Below are 21084 nucleotides of genomic sequence, written 5' to 3'. Positions count from 1 at the left end.
ATTAAATTTGTGATTTCTTCATCTACCTCATTGCCGAACGGCTATTTCATCCAAAAAAAATGTCATAGCTCAATTCATCTAGCTTTTTAGATCTTCATGAGATGAATCAAAATAATTCATCTCCAATATTGGAGATTAATTAGAAAATTCATCTGAATGAATCTACTTTTTAATTCATCTATTATATTTTATCTAAATGAATTTTTTTTTTATCTAACATTGTCTGACGGAGCCTAGAGATAAAACATCTTTCACTTTTGTGTTTGAGTATTCATTGAACTTGCCAAGCACACCTAGGGTTGTGCCCTGCTTAAGAAACCAATCAAATAAAATCTACAGAAAAAAGGGCGGGACAGACTCTGAAGCTCAGTACTGCGAAAATGTACACCACTCGCCGGCTAAATATTCTCGGAGAGTTCAAACCACTCGGCCTTATCGCCGAATCTCTTGAAGGCAAGCCTATCGACGATGTTCCTCAAGAGTACCACTACTCCCTCTACTCCCCGGAAGTCGCCTCTGAGAGGGTCTCTCCCGTCGTCGGCTGCGGCTCCGATTCTCTTGCATCCTCTTCCCCCGGCGACGGATGCGATCACGAGCTCTTCATCAGAGGAAATCGGTAATTCGATTCTTAAACCTTTGTAACTCCACATCTTGCAATTCTGATGTTCTGGAAATATATGATGTAGAAATATTCGAGTTTAGGGTTTGTTATCCGAATTGATGGACATTTCTTTTAATTTGTTTGAACCGAGCTGGTATTTAGTTGAGCTGAATGTGCTGAGTATACATGGATTTAGGTTTAGGTTTAGTATTTGCTGATGGAGTTGACGGTATTTCAGTGACTCCATGGCTGATAGTCTGTTTTTAATTGATGCAATGTAGGTGCTTCTACATCATACCTTTACTATCAGTAATTGATAATGTAGTACTAAAGTGATCAGAGTAAAAGAACAGCAGGAAATTAAAATGATCCTGACTGAAGTCGTAGCTCTTTGAGGAAGCCTCATAAACACAATGCTGACTCTTGTTTTTGTTCTCTATTGCTTCTTCAATGTAATCTATTTGAAATTCGTTCATGTTACTATTGCAATTTTCTGTATCGGCTTTCTTGATACCGTTTAAATGTGACTGATTGTGCAATTACTTTTATACCTTTGATTTGCATTGAAGAAGATTAACACTGTACCAAGCCTGCTTGTTTGCACACTTTGGGTGACTGGTATATGTTGGGATCAACTATTAAATCACATACGCACTTACCTGAAAAGAGTTTCACTTATTGTGGGTTGTTCTTGTAATTTACAGGTTAATATGGACAACTGGTTTGCGTGTATACAAGAGGTTCACTTTACACTCTCCAATAACCATGGTAACTTTTCCTTGAGATTGCTCTTTAATTAATACGAGGTGTTGAGGTGTCATAGTTATGCAATTGTGATACTCATAGCTTTTTCTTGGATCACATTGCAGATTTGTATACATTCTGTTTCTAATGGTGATTTTTGGCATTCTAATTTCTGTATAGGTTATTACTTGCTAAAGGTTCCATTAGAAAGCTCTTATTTGGTAATATTTTGGGTATCTCTAGTAGGAGTAGCAATGCTCATTCTTTTTATTGCATTCTGGGTGGTACAATTGTTAAATGAAGTGGATGTCTAAAAATATTCACGAGTCAACTAGAAAACAAACCTCAAACAATTTGGAGGTCCAAGAATTAGATTAGTAAATATCATACTTTCCAACACATGGCTGGCATTCACCTTATTTTTTGCGATTGTTTATTGTCATAGCTCACAATGTAAAAGATAAGCACTTCATTTGCTTAGCATACTAACAGAAAAAATGATATTGGCTGTTTACCTGTGGATGATTTTGTTATCCTTCTTTTTGTATGTGATAATCATGTTTCATGCATCTAGATGAAAGTGAGAGCTGGGAATATGTTTAATTTTTCTTTTGGTCATTACTGCTATGCTGAGATTTCATGTGAATTATAGATTCTTAGTAAGTTAATCTATCTTTTGTTTTTCTTGCTATTCTTTGTGTGGATAGGAACGGGTTTTTGTTTTGCCTCCTTGAAGATGGTTTTCTGTTCAAAATTATCATAGAAAAACTTCACCTCTTTTTACATACTTCTGTCTATCAGATTATAGACATTATACCTCTGAAAATGTTTATAATTCCCGACATTTTTTGTCTTTTCAACCTTGTCTATCTGAAGTATAGATGTTTGCAATTTCTACTTTTATGATGCAATGTTCAGGCTCGCTGGTGTTGCTTTAATGGTGTTTGCCAACCACTACTTTGTGTGCTAGAAGTTGACAACTTGACTATTTTCAACACATCAGGTAAATTAACTTGCAACAATTCTTTCTGTTTCGTAAGGCCTATACTACATATTTATATATCTTATAAAAGAAAATATATCATGTCGTGCTTGTATGCGTGTGAAATTATGGTACCATCTAGACAGGCTTGTTGGAGCTAGACTAAGTACCCCTTAATTTCCTAAGTCCATACTAACCATTCTAGGATGAACCCGCATTGCTAGCGATGTGATAGTTGCACATTATATAAGACATCTCTGAAAATTCAGAAATCCATGCACCAAATGATATTTTTGTTTCTTGAAATCACAATAGCCTTCTGTCAGGTTGGAGTGAAGTAAGAATAAATTTACATGTCTGATGTGCAAAAAGGGGATATTCTTGTCTTAATAGTCAAACCAATATTTGTAATTAGTGTATGGTGATTCTAATGTTATTATTTTGATGGTAGTGCAAATCTGCATTAATAAAATAAAAACCAATTTTAGATTTTTTCATCATCCTGCAGGTGAGCTAACATCAGTTCTACTTCCTGGTCTGGTTACATCAATATGGTCTCTCCCTTTTGGTTTGCTTCTACAGCAAACTGCAGGCTCATCTATTCCAGTAAATGCACACGTGCCTCGTGTGAAAAGAGAGCTCAGGCAGAGTCCAATATCTAGCTTCAGTTCACGCTTTTCTGATAATATTATGAATGGGAATCAGGCTTCATCATCTTCACATTTGATTTTGAATAATCCTCTAGAAGACCCACAAGTATGCCTGATGAGTTTCCTATTCTGTTCCACATTATGTTTCAGAGCTTGCTTTATATTAATTAGCATTGCAGTCTTCTTGTAGCTCCCTGTAATAGATGCTCTTTTCTTTCTTAATATGTATCAGCCAACTTACATTGAAGAAAGAGGAACTTTCAGAGTAATGAAAGACTCCGATGAGATAACAGTATGGACTAGTGACTTTATACCATTGATGGCTTCTTACAATAAAGGTAGATCTTTATGTTTTCTTCCTTTGATGCTTTCTCTAGGATTTGACAATACTCCCTCATGATTCATATTAACTGTTTTTTAAATTTATTAAAATACAAAAAACTCTACTTTCAGCACACAATGACTTCATATTAAGGAGGAGAGGGGGGAGTAAATATAGGAGGAGAGAGGGGAGTAAATATAGGAGGAAGACAGGGTGATTAGTGATAAAGCAAATAGCAAAATGGAATATAATTAATCACTAGCTAAAGTGACTACTAAATTCAAAATAAATGAGACCCCTTAACCGACTAGTATTTCGAATCAAAGGGAGTATAATTTTGAGTTTTACAAATAAATCTCTAACAAAGATCTTAAGAAAATTATACGATGATTGATTCTTCACTACATGAGCAGAAAGGATGCAGCATACTCTTTGGTTAGTGCAAATCTTTAGTAAAGCTCGTGGATTGAATAATGCTTCTGATGCAAATCCTGCTGACATATTGCCAAGGAAATACTCTTTCAGGCCAGTATGGCAGTCTGAAGTTTCGCCAGTTGCTGCGTCTAAAGTTGAGTTCTTAGCTTAAATTCTCCATTTCTGTCCCTTTATCTTCATTATTTATCTTACCTTCCTTTTCCATTTCATACGATTGTTCTTCACTCTTCCATTGTTTTCTAATTGTTTCATTTACATCAGTCGTCACCATGATTTTATTGTGTTGTGACTAGGTCTTTTTGGCTTCCGATGAAGATGCTGCTCCATTAGTTTGTTTCCTTCTGCAAGAGCAAAAAACGTTGCTTTCAGTGAGACTTCAAACAGTTAATATCAATGAGGAGATTCTCTTTGATGTAAAACCAGACACTAGCTGGACAATACCAGCCATTGCAGCTGAACCTGTTTCAGTAACTCGTCCAAGGTAGTTTCTATTTTGGCATATACTATCGCTCATATATCTTTTCAATCTTCTGACTATTTCTTAAGATACATTTTGTCAGGTTTAGATTTGGACCATTGGCATTCAAGGACATAGTTGTGCTGGATTCAAGAAATACTGTACTGTTGTATGTAAGTTCACCATTTTGTTTCAAAAAAAAGTTCACCATTTTTGTTTTCATACTGTACATTATGTACAAGCTGTCCCATATTGTCCCAAATCCGAGGTTTGTATGGCACAACAATGCATTATGGTGCTTTATACTCTTAAGAGCTCGTTTGGTATTCATATCAAAGATATGAGATATTGGGTATGTGTATCGGTAGGGATATCAAGATATGGGTTATGAGTATCAAGGTATCAGGTATGGGTATGGATATGAGTGATACCTTTGATATACCAATTTATAAGGAGGTATCAAAAGAACACAGTAAACCCACAAAAGTATATCAAAATGATGTACTGATTTCCATATACTCCCATACAGAACACCAGATATCAGTTTGATATCGATATCTGGATATACCAACAAGAATATGGGTATCAAAACACACCCTTAGGGCGCGTTTGGTATTGATACTGTCAGACATTGCTGTTTTCCTACTGTCAGATATTGCTGTTTTCCCGTTTCATCATTTCAATTTCTAATTGTGTGTATGAGACCTAGACTCACTGTGAATCTCTTGATAAAAACATGAAATGCATCTTACTGACCTACACCTCATCTGCTTGATATAGTCAGGGAAGCAATGCTTGTGCAAATACTCACTTCCTCCTCTAGGCAAAGATTTATCATCTGGGAGTACAATGCTAAAAGGATCTTCCTATCATGACTTAAAGATAGTCAGATTGGCTGATGCTGTTGGAAGTCGTGTCAATGTGTGTTTAAACAATGGGCAGGTATGATTCTATTGCAAAGTGCAATGCATCCTTGATATTTGCTTGTGTTAATACTTAATAACACTTACAATCTGGTTGTTTTGACAATCTGACATTAAACTTGTGAACCATGTGTTTAGTCGTCGGTAAAAGATAATTGTTTATTGTGACGTTCAATCGTTGTGTAAGTTCTTCTGATTTCCCTGTCTTTGTGCAATCTCATATGGCTATTTGTGCTTTTTTAAAGGTCTGTTTCTCGAGTTATTTTTGGCTTGTATACACATTTCTGCTTTACAATTTAGTGCCTAGGATCAATTTGGTTGATGTCAATGGTGATATTATAGGGGATGTGCTTACCCTTGTTTTGGATCCAGATTCTTAGAGTTGCATTGCGGAGAAAACCATCGTGCAACTTAGTTGATGACTGTGTCACAGCACTGTCTGAGGGCTTAAATTCAAGCTTTTACAATCAATTTCTTCGCCTTCTTTGGGGGAACGGTAATTCTGGCTATCTATCATCGGCTGATACTAGTGTTGATCATGAGTGGAGCTCATTTAGCACTGTCATAATGGAATTGTGTATGAAGCCTGTAACAGATCGCCTAGAAAATTCAGCTCTAATTCCTACTTCAGCATGGGATTATCTTATTCACAGTGAATTCCACAAGAACTATTGTAGTTTCAACTTCACGGATGTTACTACATCTAATGTATCAGTTGATTGGACAAAATCGAACCCATCCTCAATGTCCAGGGAGATGCGTGATAGCTATGAGAATACTCAGTTCCTGGTGGGGTGCTTGAACTCTCTGCATGCATTATATGAAAACCTCAAACTAATTGATCTTCAGAAGAGGTGAGTCATCTCATGAAATATTAATCAAGGCTGTTCTTTTATTCTCCTCCTCTGAACTTTCAGTTGCAGTTCTAGCTTTTTTCTCATAGCTGTGTGTTGATTGATGACTCCCATCTACAGTATGTCATACTCCCTCCGCTCACTTTTAAATGTCTTCTTAGGACTTGAAATCTGTTCAACAATACATGTCATTGTAGATACAGGTCATTAATTTTATTTCTCAAATTTTGTTCTTGTAATTAATACACATTCAATTCCCTAGGAAATCCAGTAAAGGCAAATTCGGTCCAATATTTTCATCCTTAATTTTTGTGAAAAATCCCAGAATGACATATAAAAGTTTTTTTTTTTCCCCTTTGCATTTGCTCAAGCATTTCCCAGGAACTATTATTTAATATAACTATATGTGCTCTCTTTGTTGATTAAAATTTTAACAATCGTTGGCAGGGTTGTAATGCTTCTGGTGGTTCTTTTATTTCAAGTTGCTGATTTTCTCGGAGAGCAGAATTACGTTGAGCATTATATCCGTGATTTTCCATTCTTATGTAAAAGGAAGAGAAGCTTGAATTCTATTTCTTCTCCAACTTCTCCGCCAAGTTTGTACAGATGGCTAGAGAACTGTTTGTTGCATGGATATACTCATGCTGGTGTCGATGATATTCCACCTCTGGTTCGGAAAAACAGGAGTTCAGTTGTCAGCTGGGCTAGGAAGATAGTCTCATTTTATAGTCTACTGTCGGGTGCTAAGTTGATGAATGGGAAGCTAACTTCTGGTGTACAATGTAATATTGCATTGGGATCATATTCAACACCTTGAAGAACAAACAGTATTAGCAATGGTGGGAGAAGATTTTGGCTTGCAGCAGATTGATATGTTGCCTGTTTGTGTCTCGCTACCTCTACGTCATGTAAGTTCTTCTCTTTAGATTGTGAATCTGATTTTACTATCCCATGAGCTAGGAATTATTTCCTCCATTTACGATTAAGTGTCACGGAAGGTTTTGCAACAAAATTAAGGTCTGTCAAAACAAGACCAAATTACCCCTTTTTATTGCCAAAAAGCTCTTTTAACTTTTGGTGATTGACGAGAAAGGGAAAGTTGGGTTAAAAGGGATAAAAATACCTAAAATGGCACCTATTTTTCAGACAATTTTTAGGTTAAAACGAAACTTATTTCTAGAAGGAGCACTAGATATTTTTCTTTAATGAGATAAAGTAATAGTTGTTTTTGTATACTACTCTAAAGGTATTATTTTAACCTTCAGAAATTTAAAAGCTAATTCACAAATAGACCTGGCAGAAGTCAACCCGACCCGTTAGGCCGACCCGAACCCGACTCGAAAAGATCATTAACCTGATCGACCCGAAAATAAGTGGGTCTCAACCCGAAAAAATATTAATAAAAAAATAATTATACATAATAAGTTAAGCAATATAATAGTATGTTTTTTAAATGTTACTCCCTCTGTCCCAAATGTTGTTCCCATTTCCTTCCAGCTCATTTGCCGAGACGCGTTTTGCGTCTTAAATATCTCCAATTATATATCATCAAAAAATAAAAAAATTATATGTAATTAAAGTACTCGTTGGGATGAATAAAACAAGATCATACATGACTATGTTTTTCCGTATATATAGAGAGAAATCAAGAAAATTGTGTAGAAGTGTGAATAGTAAGTAAAATTGAAAGGGGAACAACATTTTGGGACGGAGGGAGTATATAATAATAATAATAATTTTATTATTTTTATTTTATTCCAATAAAAAGCTATAAAATCACTAAAAACAACATTCTTGACCCTCTGGGTCAACCCGACCCAATCCAAAACCGGCATGACCCGAACATGACTGACCAAAAAATTTATCCACATGTTCAACCGAACCCGCGCTACTCGACCCTTTTGCCATGCATCATTAAAATTATATCGGAGTTTGGTTGTATCGACTTTTCTCTCTGCATCTATTGGTTCAAATGGGTGGTGAGTGTTAAACTTGAGAAAAAACTTGGATACTCAATACACACTAATAGTTTTCTTAATATATGTGAAAAATGCTAGAATGACAATCTTTAGAGAATAGAGAAACTATCTCAGTTTCTCGTTGCTGTCATATTTCAGTTTATCTTCTCGTAGCTGATCTAGTATCAACTCAAATGACCTTTTTACTTATGAATTTCTGCAGGCACTAGATAAGTGTCGGGAGTCTCCTCCTGCCAACTGGCCATCAGCTGCATATGTTCTTCTTGGCAGAGAAGATCTAGCTTTGTCATGCATCACAAATGCTAAAAACTCTGAGGAGCTTGAAACTCAGACAAATATACATCTTATTTCTATGTCTACCCCTTATATGCGACATCTCAATCCTGTGATAGTTCCGTTGACATCATCTGAATCTAATGGATTGGAAAATTCAAAGCTTGAGGACATTGATTCTTCTGATGGTTCTATGGAAGATGGCATGGATCACATTTTTAGTTCTAGCACACAATTGCAATATGGAAGGGACTTGCGCTTAAATGAGGTCAATTTTTTGTTGTTCTCTTAAACATATTTAGGAAAATATGCTCCATTTGCTTGTACAGATGCCACTTACATGCATTAGAAGTATAAGTGGATAAGATGATTAATTTAGTCTTAGTTAATTTCCATATACTGAACATGTCTCGTCAAAATTTAATGGTTGACTAGCTACGATAAAAACAATGTTTGATGTGAGGGTTTAATTTTTTTTAGACTCCATTTGTTTGTTTTTACTTTTAGGGTGATCGAATTAGTTGCGGATGCTTAAAATTTTACATGCCAGTTTGGTGTTTGATTTTCTTTCATGCTATCTGACCTATCTTAATGCCTTATGTTTTGTTTTGTTTTGTACATGAAATACTGACAAAATTTCGAAGGCTTTGCTACTACTGATTTATTTAGCTAATGTGTAGTCTTTTCATACTTGATAAAAGCTTCTTTTCATTACAGGTAAGACGTCTTTTGTGCTCTACAAGACCTGTGTCAATTCAGACTCCTGCTTGTTCCTCTGCTTCTGATCAAGACCTCCAGCAGGTTTGCATTATTAATATTATTGTTATTATGTTAATTGCTTGATTCTTTAAGAAAAAATATTTTTCATGTTATGGTGTTGTTATTATTATTGTTTTTTTATTATTATAATTGACATATTTTTATTTAATTGTCCATAAGTTTTAAAATTCTGATAATCTGTTTCAGCATCTGTGAAGTAACCAAGTAATCATTTCTTCTCATTTGTTCATGCTTTCTGTTAAGTGCCTTTTGATTCCATGTCTTCTCTCTTAATACTAATCCAAGACTGCAGCACCTTAATTTTTTGATTTCAACATTAGTCTTTTCATATAGATGATTAAAGAAATTATATAGATGATAGAAGTCCATGTACAAGAAAAATTTGGCGAGATATTACTCATTGCCTGGGTTTGTCAATAACTTGAATCTCGCACGACAGATGTTTTTGATGGAAACTTGTTTACATTTTCTAAGAGTCAAGACATAAGTTTATCACCTTATTCCTGAAAAATAGAAGTGAGTTGCATCATTTCTGATATAGAGGAATTGGAATTTCTAGTCAAACACAGTAGTCTGCGACTCTTTAAGCATTTTGTTCGATACATTTAAATTTCTAGGATGAAGAAGTATCGTAAAACATTTATATTTTTGCCTTAGCATCCCTGCTAGAATGTGCTTCAGATATCTAATTGATAGGTCTATATAGGCTCAATATTGCATATGAATCCTCTGACTAATGAAGATCTAATTGCTGTAAGTTGTTTCATTTCTGAAGGCTCAGCTCTGGCAGCTTGCACAAAGGACTACAGCTCTCCCTTTTGGTCGTGGGGCCTTTACACTGGCAACGACATGCACTCTTTTGACTGAGGTACTTTTCTCTCTCAGGAACAGGGTGAACCTCATTAAAAGTTCATTCTGTATTAGAAAACCAATTGATTGAAGTTGGATCAATTTACTCGATTATTTGGATGAATTTATATAATTTTTTTTTTTTTTTGTAGGCAATCACTGTCCCTAAACTTGTTTTAGCAGGTCGCCTGCCGGCACAACAAAATGCTACGGTTAGTTAACTTGAAATGCAAATCGCATATTGCCTTTTTATGAGTGGCACACCTTTCTTTCTGAACGAAAAGATATCCATGATACGGAACCAATCTTTCACTTTTTAACAATATGTTAATTGAATATTTTTTATACTTCAATGACAACAATTTTAAAGCGTATTTTACATAAGACCGCCTATAGTTAATTGCATATATAGTTGTTACACTAATAAGGACCTGTTGAGCAGGCATTAACTTTTGCACTATAATACATGACATGATAACTTATTATATTATATTAAATTGAATGATACACGTTGAGAGAGAGAGAGAGAGAGCTCAATCGACCCTTATTATTTATTTATTTAGATAACTTAAATTCTGTTTTTACGAGCTACTTATCTTAATCCAAATTCCCAAATAGCTCTGCATATGAGTTTAGAAGTTTATGCAGATAAATTTGGATACAAATATACGTAATGTTCAAGAGCTTCGTTCATGGCCTGAGTTTCACAATGCTGTTGCTGCTGGGTTACATCTCGCACCCCTCCAGGTATGACTGTTATGGGTTCATAATGCAAAGGTCTTTTAATATAAGCATTTTGGCTTTTCCATTCTTTTTAGCAAATTATTGTATGTGGATGTGAGATTGTATGTGACTAATAACATCAGGTAATGTGCATAACCGAGTAGTTCAGTGCAGGAACCTCAACTTGCTCACCCATGATTGCAACATATGTTTAACATATCTAGATATACTGTTGCATGTCTTTGCATTGTGTTATCAATTTTGTCTTTTCATGGATCACGATTATATGTTTCACATTTTTAGGGGAAAATTTCCAGAACTTGGATCACTTACAATAGACCTGAGGAGCCCAATTCAGTTCATGCTGGCCTTCTTCTTGCACTTGGGTTACATGGGCATCTACATGTTCTTGCAATAACTGATATATACCAGTACTACCTACAGGTTTGAAGTCTACAGTTATACTATTGTTTTTATTATTCATAGTGCTCTAGACACTACACGTCTATGACATACTTTCATAAACATTGCTCACTGGCTTAACAAGGAGATTTTTTTTTTCCTGCTGATGCGAAATTGATCTGTAGCTTCTAGTTTCAATTTGTGATGTGTAATGTGTTATTTTGCAAGATAGGCACAAAACGTTTCTCTTGCGCTATCCCATCTTGTAACTGGGATCAGTGCTTGCTAGTAATCCATGATTTTGGCTCCTATAGACAGTCTTTCCAAGGTGGCAACCATAAAATCATGTTTGATCATTTTTGCTTGAATGCCTCATCAAATTAGTGTACCTAAATCATCCTTCAGGATTGTTTCTAGGAAGTTACAAGCCCTTGGTGCTAATATATTGTATCAGATTAAAGCCTGAACTGATGATGTTAATTGGTTTTCTATTTCTAAACATATCGTATAGAAGCTGACTTCATCAATCAATCAATACTAGATAATAAACCTGAAATTCTCTTTCCTACGTGTCCATCATTTAAATGTGCCGCATCACTATTAGATTTGTTTCATTTACTATCTACCCTTCTATTTTTTTCCTAATTACTCTTTCCCAGTTCTCAAATTTGTAAATCATATATGTTACCGTGCAAAGCATGGGTACGTATCCTAGTTATGTACTGAATATAAAATATCCAGTATCAAGCGAGGTCATATTTCAACAAACAAGAAACGTAAATTATTACAATGCAGGATTAAGTTAGCATTCCATAGTTTTTTTTTGAGAGTCCTGTTTTACCTTCTAATTGCTGTAATTTCAACTTCCTGGCTGTTGCTACTCACTGGCTTAATTTGTATCAGTGTAAAAAGAGTGATCCTTCTCTTCCTAGAGTTCTAATTATTATATCAGAGATCAGTACCATTGTTCAGTTCACATTCTTCTTTGACATGGACAAGCTGTTAATTTTCCCTACCTGTGGCGGATAAGAAAATATTAGAAAAATGAAGGACTGATATAACTTTTTACTCATCCTTTCTACATGGATCTTTGTTTTTTTTTAGGATCATGAAAGTACAACTGTTGGATTGATGCTTGGTTTAGCAGCATCTTATAGAGGAACTATGGCACCAACTATTGGAAAGGTAATGCAGATATCATTGATAAATATACAGGAGAGATATTTCTTGCAGATAATTAATTCAGAAAGAACAGAACATCTTTTAATCTTCTGTAAAGATACTAAAGATGTGTCACTTTCTACAAAATAAATAATGTTATAACCGACATTGAATCTGCTAACACATCTTTGGAAACTTATAAGGTTATTATGTAGAGGTACACATGAGGGTTCAACAATGTGGAAATTCTAATTCTTTACTATTTAAAATAAGTACTGCACTTATAATTGGAGTTTGAAACCTTTATTTTAACAGTTCTAGTCTTCCTTGATGTTGCTGTTTTTATTATTGAGGTGTTTGCATATTTTTCTGGGGTTTATAATGACCTTTATATTATTTGTTGCAGTCGTTTTATCTTCATTTACCTGCTCATCATCCTCCTTCGTTCCCTGAGTTGGAAGTTCCGACACTGCTTCAGGTAGCATTTGTCTCAATGATATCTTGTTCTCGCTAGAATAGATTGTGTGCAGAAACTTAAAACTTTCTATATCCTTCCAACTACATCTATTGATTTGGCTCATCAAGGTTATTGGCAAGTGCTTCTCAGTTTTTCTGTTGTTTATGTATGATAATTTCTAGGATATATATTATACAATTTAAAATATGATGTTGTGTATGGATTTAAATCTACGTAAAGTTGTACTCGGTTTACATATAGGTTCTGATGTTTCAGAGAAGCTCAGGTAATCATGCCTATAAAAGGACAAAGCTGCATAAGAAAGTTCAGATTAGCAGATTTTTAAGCCAAAATTTTTCTTTGGTTACTATATGTGTCCACTTGTTATGTTCAGTGTCCTACATATAATGGGCACTGTTACTACTAGAATCAACTGTACGTCTAATATGTTTAACTTTAATTTATTCCACAAATTACATGAAACGAAAACATATACTCCCTCCATCCCATCATATAGATCCCGCTTTCCAAATCGAGCGTCCCAAAATATCAATCTCACTTTCCTTTTTTCTAGAAAACTTTTATATCCATTTTATCTATTCTCAATACACTTTTACACTTCTCAACCTACTTTTACACCCCCCTCTCTTCATCAAATCAATCTCATCCCAATCTTCTCTCTATCTCTCTCCTCTAATCATTACAATTTTCACTTTCCTCTCCTCTCCTCTTTCTTTTTCTTCTTTCCTTGATTTGTCTCGGCAATCCTTTTTTTGCACCTTGTATTTTTGTTTCAATCTCTGCATCAAGTGCTATTTAGCCTTGTCAATGGTTCTTAGATCAGATGAAGTAAATCCAAGTTCTGTGCTTGGTGAAAAATCTTTGAACCCAAGAGTTATCAGGAAGTGTGAACTCATAAATTGTATGACCCATCTACAAAATTACAACATAATAGTTTCTTAATGTGTTTCTTTCTTTTTTGCTTCCTATTCATGCTATATGTATTATGGGTATTGAATCTAATACTTGCGTGTACTCGGTGTTGCAGTCAGCAGCTTTGGTGTCTCTTGGGCTTCTTCACGAAGGTTCCACAAACCCACAGACGATGCAGTTTCTGCTGGTATTGCAAATGTTATGATGTTAATTTGTTTTATTTGTTTGTGCTTTTTGACAGTGCATGTGTAAATTTATCTTGTTGTTTTGCTATTGAGTGCGGATACAGTTCTGTCTATATGCAAAGAAATTCATGCTTCTGCTTTTATCTTTCTCATAACATATTCTTCTGTATTTTTCTTTTTTTCTATAATATGTGGTTTTCTTTATTAAAAGATAGTCATAAGTTTCAATGGTGATATATTGCTGGTATTATTTTGTGTGTCTAGCACTCTGTTGCTTTTCTGAGGATTGATAACATTGTTTTCCTTTTTATTTTACAAATTCTTTTGTGATTAGCTTATTTTGCATTGCATGCAGGGTCAAATAGGCCGAAGAAGTGGAGGCGATAATGTGCTTGAGAGGGAGGGTTATGCTCTTTCTGCTGGATTTTCCCTTGGGCTCGTTGCTTTGGGTATGTGATAGGATCCAGCACTTATCTAATTAGTAGTTGTTTCTATATTAATTCAGCAATTCAGATTAGGGGTCATTATTGGTAACTAAAGGTATTTTATTTGTTTCGAATTAGTAGTACCGCGAGTAAATTCAGTTAGAAGTAGTGGGAAAGTTTGTGGGTTAGTGCTCATTATTCCGGTCTTAGTTCAGTATTATCGTTTATAAAATCAATAGAAAAGAGTCAGTGGGAGAGTTTCCCACAAATTTCCTCCTTGTATGAGTGGATTGAGTTGCTGTTTCAGGATTCTTTTCTTTTTGTTTATAATCATCTAATCTGAAATGGTAGGTCGAGGCCATGAGGCTGTTGCTTGTGTTGGTACAATGGTTGATCGGCTGTTCCATTATGCTGGGGTGGAAGTGTCTCATAAGGTACCAGGAGCATTGAATTCTAGCTGTTTTTAAATAATTATGGTTGCAAGGTTAAATTTTTCTCAATCTAGTTGATCTCTAGAAGTTTCTGTTTAACATGTGAAATAAGGTAAACCATATTCGAAAGTTTTCAGACAGTACATCTTGTGCATCCATATTAAATCTGATCGAAGAGTGTGATAGAACCCACTTAAGATCAGATAGACCTCACTTAATGTCAGAGTCTAACCTTAAGGAGCCACTTAGGGCAAGGATCTCACCCTAAGGAAATCACTATTTTGCAAAATATAACAATTATAAAATTGAGGAGAATCTCCATTCTCTTGTAATCATTTCAATTCAATTATGATCTGTTTACAGACCAAGTCTACTAACAACTGAAGTAGACTGACTAGTAAATAGAAAATGATGAAAAAAACTAATCAGAATTAGGAAATTAGTAATTAAAACTAATAGAACACATAATCTGGGTTTGTGTTAGAGTAAATACTGCTTGTTTGGAGTCGTTAGGATGAGAAAATGTGTTTCATGATATTGGAGAATAGAGAGTAAATATGTGATATAATTATTCAAGTAAAGAAGATAAATAACGGGAATTCTGACCACATTTATAGTTTGGATATCATATTGAACTTATTGACTCTTAAATATGCAAACGACTGAAAATTGTAATATAATGGTCAAATATCTTTTGTTCTGTTGATCTTGAGAGGATTTTTTTTTTGCATCAGGAGAAGATGTCTGTGATGCCTACAATGGATGAACACAATCGTGTTGCTGGTCAGGTTGTGAAAACAAACATTATATGGCTATATGTCGCTGTTACAGTTTCATAAGAAATTAATTTTGCCTATTGATAGGTCTTGACTTGCATCTTTGCATTTGGGTTTTGTAGATCTTGGATGGTGTCAATGTTGATGTTACTGCACCTGGAGCTATCATGGCTTTGGCGTTGATGTTTCTCAAGGTGAGTTGAATCTTTGCTAGAAGAACTTAATGAATTTCCTATTATTATTCATTTGTAGTTACTCATTTTCTGTCATTTTCTCTCTAAAGTTACATTAAGCAAATGATTCTATTTCTTTCTAGAAAGGTTCTTGTATCATGATATAGACCTTCTAATATATTTTCGCATTCATTAAATTCTAGTTAAAATGAATTGATCTGAGGTGATAAAGGTCCTAGATCACAAGTTTGAAGTGCAAAGAAGAACATGTCATGCTGAGGGAGAGAGTGCGAGTGAGAGAGAAAGGAAGGGAGATATAACCAGCTTCTATATTACTACTAGAAACCACTTAAGGACAGGGTCTAACCCTAAGGAACCACTAATTGTCAGAATCTAACAAGTATGAGTTAATCCTCCTTTTTATAGTTGTGAAGTTATACTAACTCCTAAGATAAAACAATAATAATATTCTGTATAGTGAAAAGCAACATGGAGGAAGTGGAGAAGAGAACATGCCTAATAACTAAAATATAAACAGAAATACAAGACTTATAATTTAGATAATCTGGGTTTGTATCAATTACCAAAAAAACAGAAGATAACAAGCTCATAAAAATTGTTATTTTTAATGTCGGCATTTTACGTTTGTGCCTATGAATTTATCTATGATTTTGAGACAATCTTTGCAGACTGAATCAGAAGTGATAGCTTCCAGCTTTCTGTTCCATCTGGACATTTTGAATTGCAGTATGTGAGGCCAGACTTCATTATGCTCCGTGTAATTGCACGGAATTTAATCATGTGGAAATGGTAACTAAATGATGTTCTCTTAATTTTTCTTCCCTTGCTTTTTTTTTGTAATTCCCTCTGCTATCAGTAGCAGATTATTCCTCTTGTGGAAAATGTCTTACTATTTTCTTTTCAATAATAGTTCCTCCGATAATTTCATGTTATCTTTTGTAACATTTTTATTTTTTTGCATTTTAGTATCTGTCCCACTTCAACATGGATTGAGTCCAAATTCCTGGAATTGTTAGAGATGGTATGAATGGTCTGACTGGAGATAAAGTTGACATGTATGAGATGGACGAAGAATCAATTGTCCAATCGTATGTCAATATTGTCACTGGTGCTTGCTTGTCTCTTGGTAAGTTAAAATTCAAAAATTCTGCTTCAAGTTGGTTAGCTCTTAGCTATAGCTATTCTTTTCTACTTATAGCTCCAATAATTTACTCGTATCTTTCTATCTACATACATCATTTCCAGGTTTAAAATATGCCGGATCAAGAAATGGGAATGTCCAGGAGATTTTATACGGTTATGCCATCTATTTTCTTAACGAGGTTACACTCTAATGCATTTTTTGTTTGCATATGATGGTGAAATGCATCATTCATTATATCAAGAGGTTTATTTGTAGATTAAACCCATTTCAAGTGGCAGTGGGAGTAGTCTTCCAAAGGGCCTGTCCAAGTTTGTAGATCGAGGCACGTTGGAGATATGCCTTCACTTAGTAGTTCTTTCTTTGTCTGTGGTATGATTGAACTTCAGCTTATATTTTTTTACGAACATCTCATTGTATAAAACTTTTGTATAACACTTATAACCTTTTTACACGATATTGGCACCAGGTGATGGCTGGTTCTGGAAACTTGCAAACATTTCGATTACTGAGGTACTTGCATGGTCGTCATGCTACTGATAGCCAATCAAATTATGGAATACAAATGGCTGTAAGTACATATCGATCATGTCATGTCATAATTACCTAACTTCTGGTTTCTTGGACCAATTTTGAAATTATTATAATTACCTTATCAATTACTTCATATTCCAGGCTGATATTATTGTGTATATGTAGCCAATATTGTTGCTGTATGACCAATGAGACATCTTATGCCTGTATTTTGCACTGTATATACAAAAGCAGCCCTGTTATCCCTTTTTATGCTAATATGGTCCTGAATTAAGCTTCAAGATTTACGAACATGTTTCTTTTAATCTCGAATTATAAGTGAGGCTGAAAGTTTAGATTGTGAATCTGAGTAATCTGTCAACCACTAGGCCCTAGAAGTATCTATACACAAGATGAAATGATTTCATATCACATGTATGAAACTGCTAAAACTGTACTTAATACCGATTTGGAGGACTGTAGGTCTACTTTTGATAGATTGAATTGCGTTTCCAAAACTGAATGATACTTATTTTATTCACAATAGGTAAGCTTGGCAATCGGCTTCCTGTTTCTTGGCGGTGGGATGCGAACATTTTCTACAAACAACAGTGCTATTGCTTCTTTACTAATCACTCTTTATCCTCGCTTTCCCACCGGACCAAATGATAATCGGTGTCACCTTCAGGTGCGTACATATATTTTTGTACTGGCATTTGTATATGTTTTATTTTTATTCTTTTGGGTTGAAAATATTAATATTTGTAGATCAAATAGTACAATACAAGTACCAGGAGCATCCTTTGTAACTGGGGCTTCATATATACATCTAAGACTATAGATTGAAGTAGATAATTATGCTAATTAATTGTATTACATCCAAAGTTATTGCTTGGAGTTAGTTTGAGTTAGTGATAATGGTCAGTTAAGTTAGTAGAAGTAGTGGGTTAGTGCTATTTACTCTATTCCTAGTTCAGTAATTAAGGCTAATTCAATTCAGTGGGTAAGGATTGATTATTAATCAAAGAAAAGAGTCTTTAGGGAGTTCCTACTCAATTTCCTCTTGGTTATTGCTAGCCTGTTTGGCTTTTTTTTAATTGCTTGGGATGCTAATCTTGGCTTAATCTTGATTCATGGATATGGTTTTACAGGCATACAGACATTTATATGTCCTTGCAACAGAAGCTCGCTGGATTCAGACACTCGACGTTGACACCAGGCTTCCTGTTTACGCTCCTTTAGAAATTACCATCAAGGAAACTGAACATCATGCAGAGACAACTTATTGTCAGGTCACTCCATGCATTCTTCCAGAGCGTGCATATGTAAGTCTATATGAAACCTGCTTTTCCACATTTCTTTTCTTATATAAAATTGAGCTCTTGTTCGCTTTCTTTCTGGTTACACCAGCTTTATAGATTTGACTCCTTCGTGTTCGGAGTTTCACATCTAATTGTAGTAAAAGAATAGTGTAACAACAAAATGAAATTAAAACCAAAAAAAAAAAAAAAAAAAATGAAATGGAATGTAAAGAATAAGGTGAAAGATTTTTCTATAATGAGATGTGAAATATCAAAGATATGGGTATCAAGGTATCGGGTATGGGTATAGATATAAGTAATACCTTTGATATACCAATTTATAAGGAGGTATCAAAAGAACACTCTAAATTCACAAAAGTATATTAAAATGATATACTGATATCCATATACTCCCATACCAAACACAAGATATCAGTTTGATATTGAAAACTGGATATACGAAACAAGGATATCGGTATCAATGATACCTCATACCCATACCTGATATCTAGATATTGATACCAAATGCCCCTTAAGTCTTTTTCTGCTTGTTGTCTCGTTTGGCATTAGTCAAACAGGGCAACAAAATTTGCAATCAGATTATACTTGTCCTCCTTCCAAAGCAAATTTTTTATGAGCCTTAAAGCAATTACATGTCTGATGCAGCTAAAATTTGTCAATGTTTGCGGTCCACGATATTGGCCCCAAGTGATTGAACTAGCTCCTGAAGGTAAAAGTAATTCACAGATTATTTTCATTATTAAAAAAAAATGATGTACGGATAAGAGTGACATTATTGCCTGTAATGTTTGCACAGATAAGCCTTGGTGGAATCCTGGGACAGAAATCACCCTTTCAATTCGGGTGTGTTTGTACATAAAGCGCAAGATTGGGGCCTGTTCCTATGTGGATGACCCCACCGGATGTCAGTCTCTATTGTCACGAGCAATGCACAAGGTTTTAGTCAAATCTAATGTCCTTTTTCTTGTCATTTTATACTTGTGATATGCTCCATTTCCAAGAGACTTCTTTCTTATATTGTACATCAGGCATTTAGTTTAACAAGTACAAGGACCTCAGATTTCAGTCCAAATAGTCGCGGTGATCTTGGTTCAGTGAAGGTTGATCAATTGGTCAAAACATTTTCCTCTGATCCAAGTTTAATAGCTTTTGCACAGCTCTGCTGTGACCCTTCCTGGAATTGCAAGTAAGTTATTCACTGAATATCTTATTTAAATTCCGTCATCACCTTATTTCATCATGATCTTATCTGGATTCTTATAGCAAAGTCTAGCAATGGTAGGCTCAGCCAGAACTATCTGCTGATATACACGACACAGTTCTTTGATGCTAAGATTTGTTATTTAGAATAGCCAAAGACATTTTTCTAAAAATTCTAGTATGGTAGTTATTCCTTATCATAGCCAATTAAAAGGGGGGATTGGAGTTGCCATATTGTAATTCTGAATGAAAAAAGTTTAAGGCTGAAGTGTTTTTATTAGTCAGTTGTTTGTTGTTTTTATAGCCTATTATATTATCCCTTTTTCCTAAACCGGAGAAGAAAATCCAGAGAACTTGACTAATCTTCACCTATATATGCTTGTGCAGTTCTGACGTTAACTTTCAGCAATTCTGCCTGCAAGTGTTATTTGAATGTATCAGCAAGGACAGGCCAGCTCTTTTCAGGGTAATGTCATTAATTAAAACATTTTCAACAAGATTAGTAAGAGAGCAACAGAAAATAGTGCTCATTAGATTATTGCAACCATGAATAATCTTGTTTTTACACATAATTGCAGGTCTATCTATCTTTATATACAACGATCAGATTGATGGCTGATCAGGGTCAAGAGTGATGATATTCTCATGTTCAACGACTCACTTGCTCTTTCTAGTTTAAAGGTATGATTTTGCTTAAAAAAAGCCTTTTAAATTCACTGTTTCATGGTTCTTATCTTTCTTTTTTGATCTTGCAGCTTGCATTAGCAATACAACGAATCCGTTCTACAAGGAAGATTAACCCCTTCTCTAAGCGGCATTATTCAACCAACTTTTCTTGGGTCAATTAAAAAACGACTTGATGACCTCCTCAACTTCTCCCCAACTCTGAAACAAGATCTAAGCAAATACTTGAAGAACGGCGAATGGCCTGGACTTCATACTGATGAGAGGTCTTTACTTCTTTCATGGTATTTACAGAGGTTTAGAGTTCCTGCACCGTTTGATGTTCAGTCAGCTATGGAAAATACTCAAAGGCAAGGCTTTAAACTCTGCCCGTGTACCGATTCTGCATCTTCTACTTCCTAGTACTCATCCAAAGGCCATTGCTGTTATAGATGAAGTCTTTAAGGCAGATCCTCGTGCTTAGGAAAAGGTAATAAGTTATATGTACCATATCTATTTGCACAGAGGTCAAATGTATGTTTTGATCTTGTAGATGTCGGATTAGCAAAATTTTACTTGTTTGTTATAGACAGCAATGTGTTCCTAATTTAATTTTGTCGTGTAGTTATGTGTAAGGCCTTTTCATTTTCATTTGGAAACTGCTTTTCACCTTTTTAAATTTATGGAATTAATTATAGTTTTTGTTGTT

General features: G+C 34.8%; 1 protein-coding gene across 1 annotated transcript; it reads left to right on the top strand.

Annotated features, from left to right (window-relative positions):
• Positions 1-380: 380 nt before the first annotated feature.
• LOC141249657 (uncharacterized) lies at positions 381-20859 on the top strand. Its single transcript, XM_073669736.1, is given in 41 exon segments — positions 381-616; positions 1306-1369; positions 2264-2348; positions 2836-3083; positions 3210-3315; positions 3713-3867; positions 4028-4215; positions 4295-4364; positions 4972-5133; positions 5487-5968; positions 6416-6782; positions 6784-6876; positions 8150-8488; positions 8938-9058; positions 9768-9868; positions 10002-10061; positions 10498-10596; positions 10876-11016; positions 12079-12159; positions 12542-12613; positions 13641-13712; positions 14066-14159; positions 14487-14569; positions 15301-15354; positions 15465-15536; positions 16205-16226; positions 16229-16325; positions 16503-16528; positions 16531-16662; positions 16782-16858; positions 16936-17049; positions 17147-17248; positions 17738-17878; positions 18342-18515; positions 19158-19221; positions 19309-19448; positions 19541-19698; positions 20100-20178; positions 20291-20338; positions 20340-20738; positions 20740-20859. Coding segments are annotated over 41 exon segments (5538 nt in total).
• The last annotated feature ends 225 nt before the right edge of the window (positions 20860-21084 follow it).

Source organism: Phyllobates terribilis, unplaced genomic scaffold (assembly GCF_046119375.1).
Source record: "Phyllobates terribilis strain yellow unplaced genomic scaffold, ASM4611937v1 Scaffold_4937__1_contigs__length_55782, whole genome shotgun sequence".
NCBI lineage: Eukaryota > Metazoa > Chordata > Amphibia > Anura > Dendrobatidae > Phyllobates > Phyllobates terribilis.
This window is presented reverse-complemented; position numbering and strand designations above follow the sequence as displayed.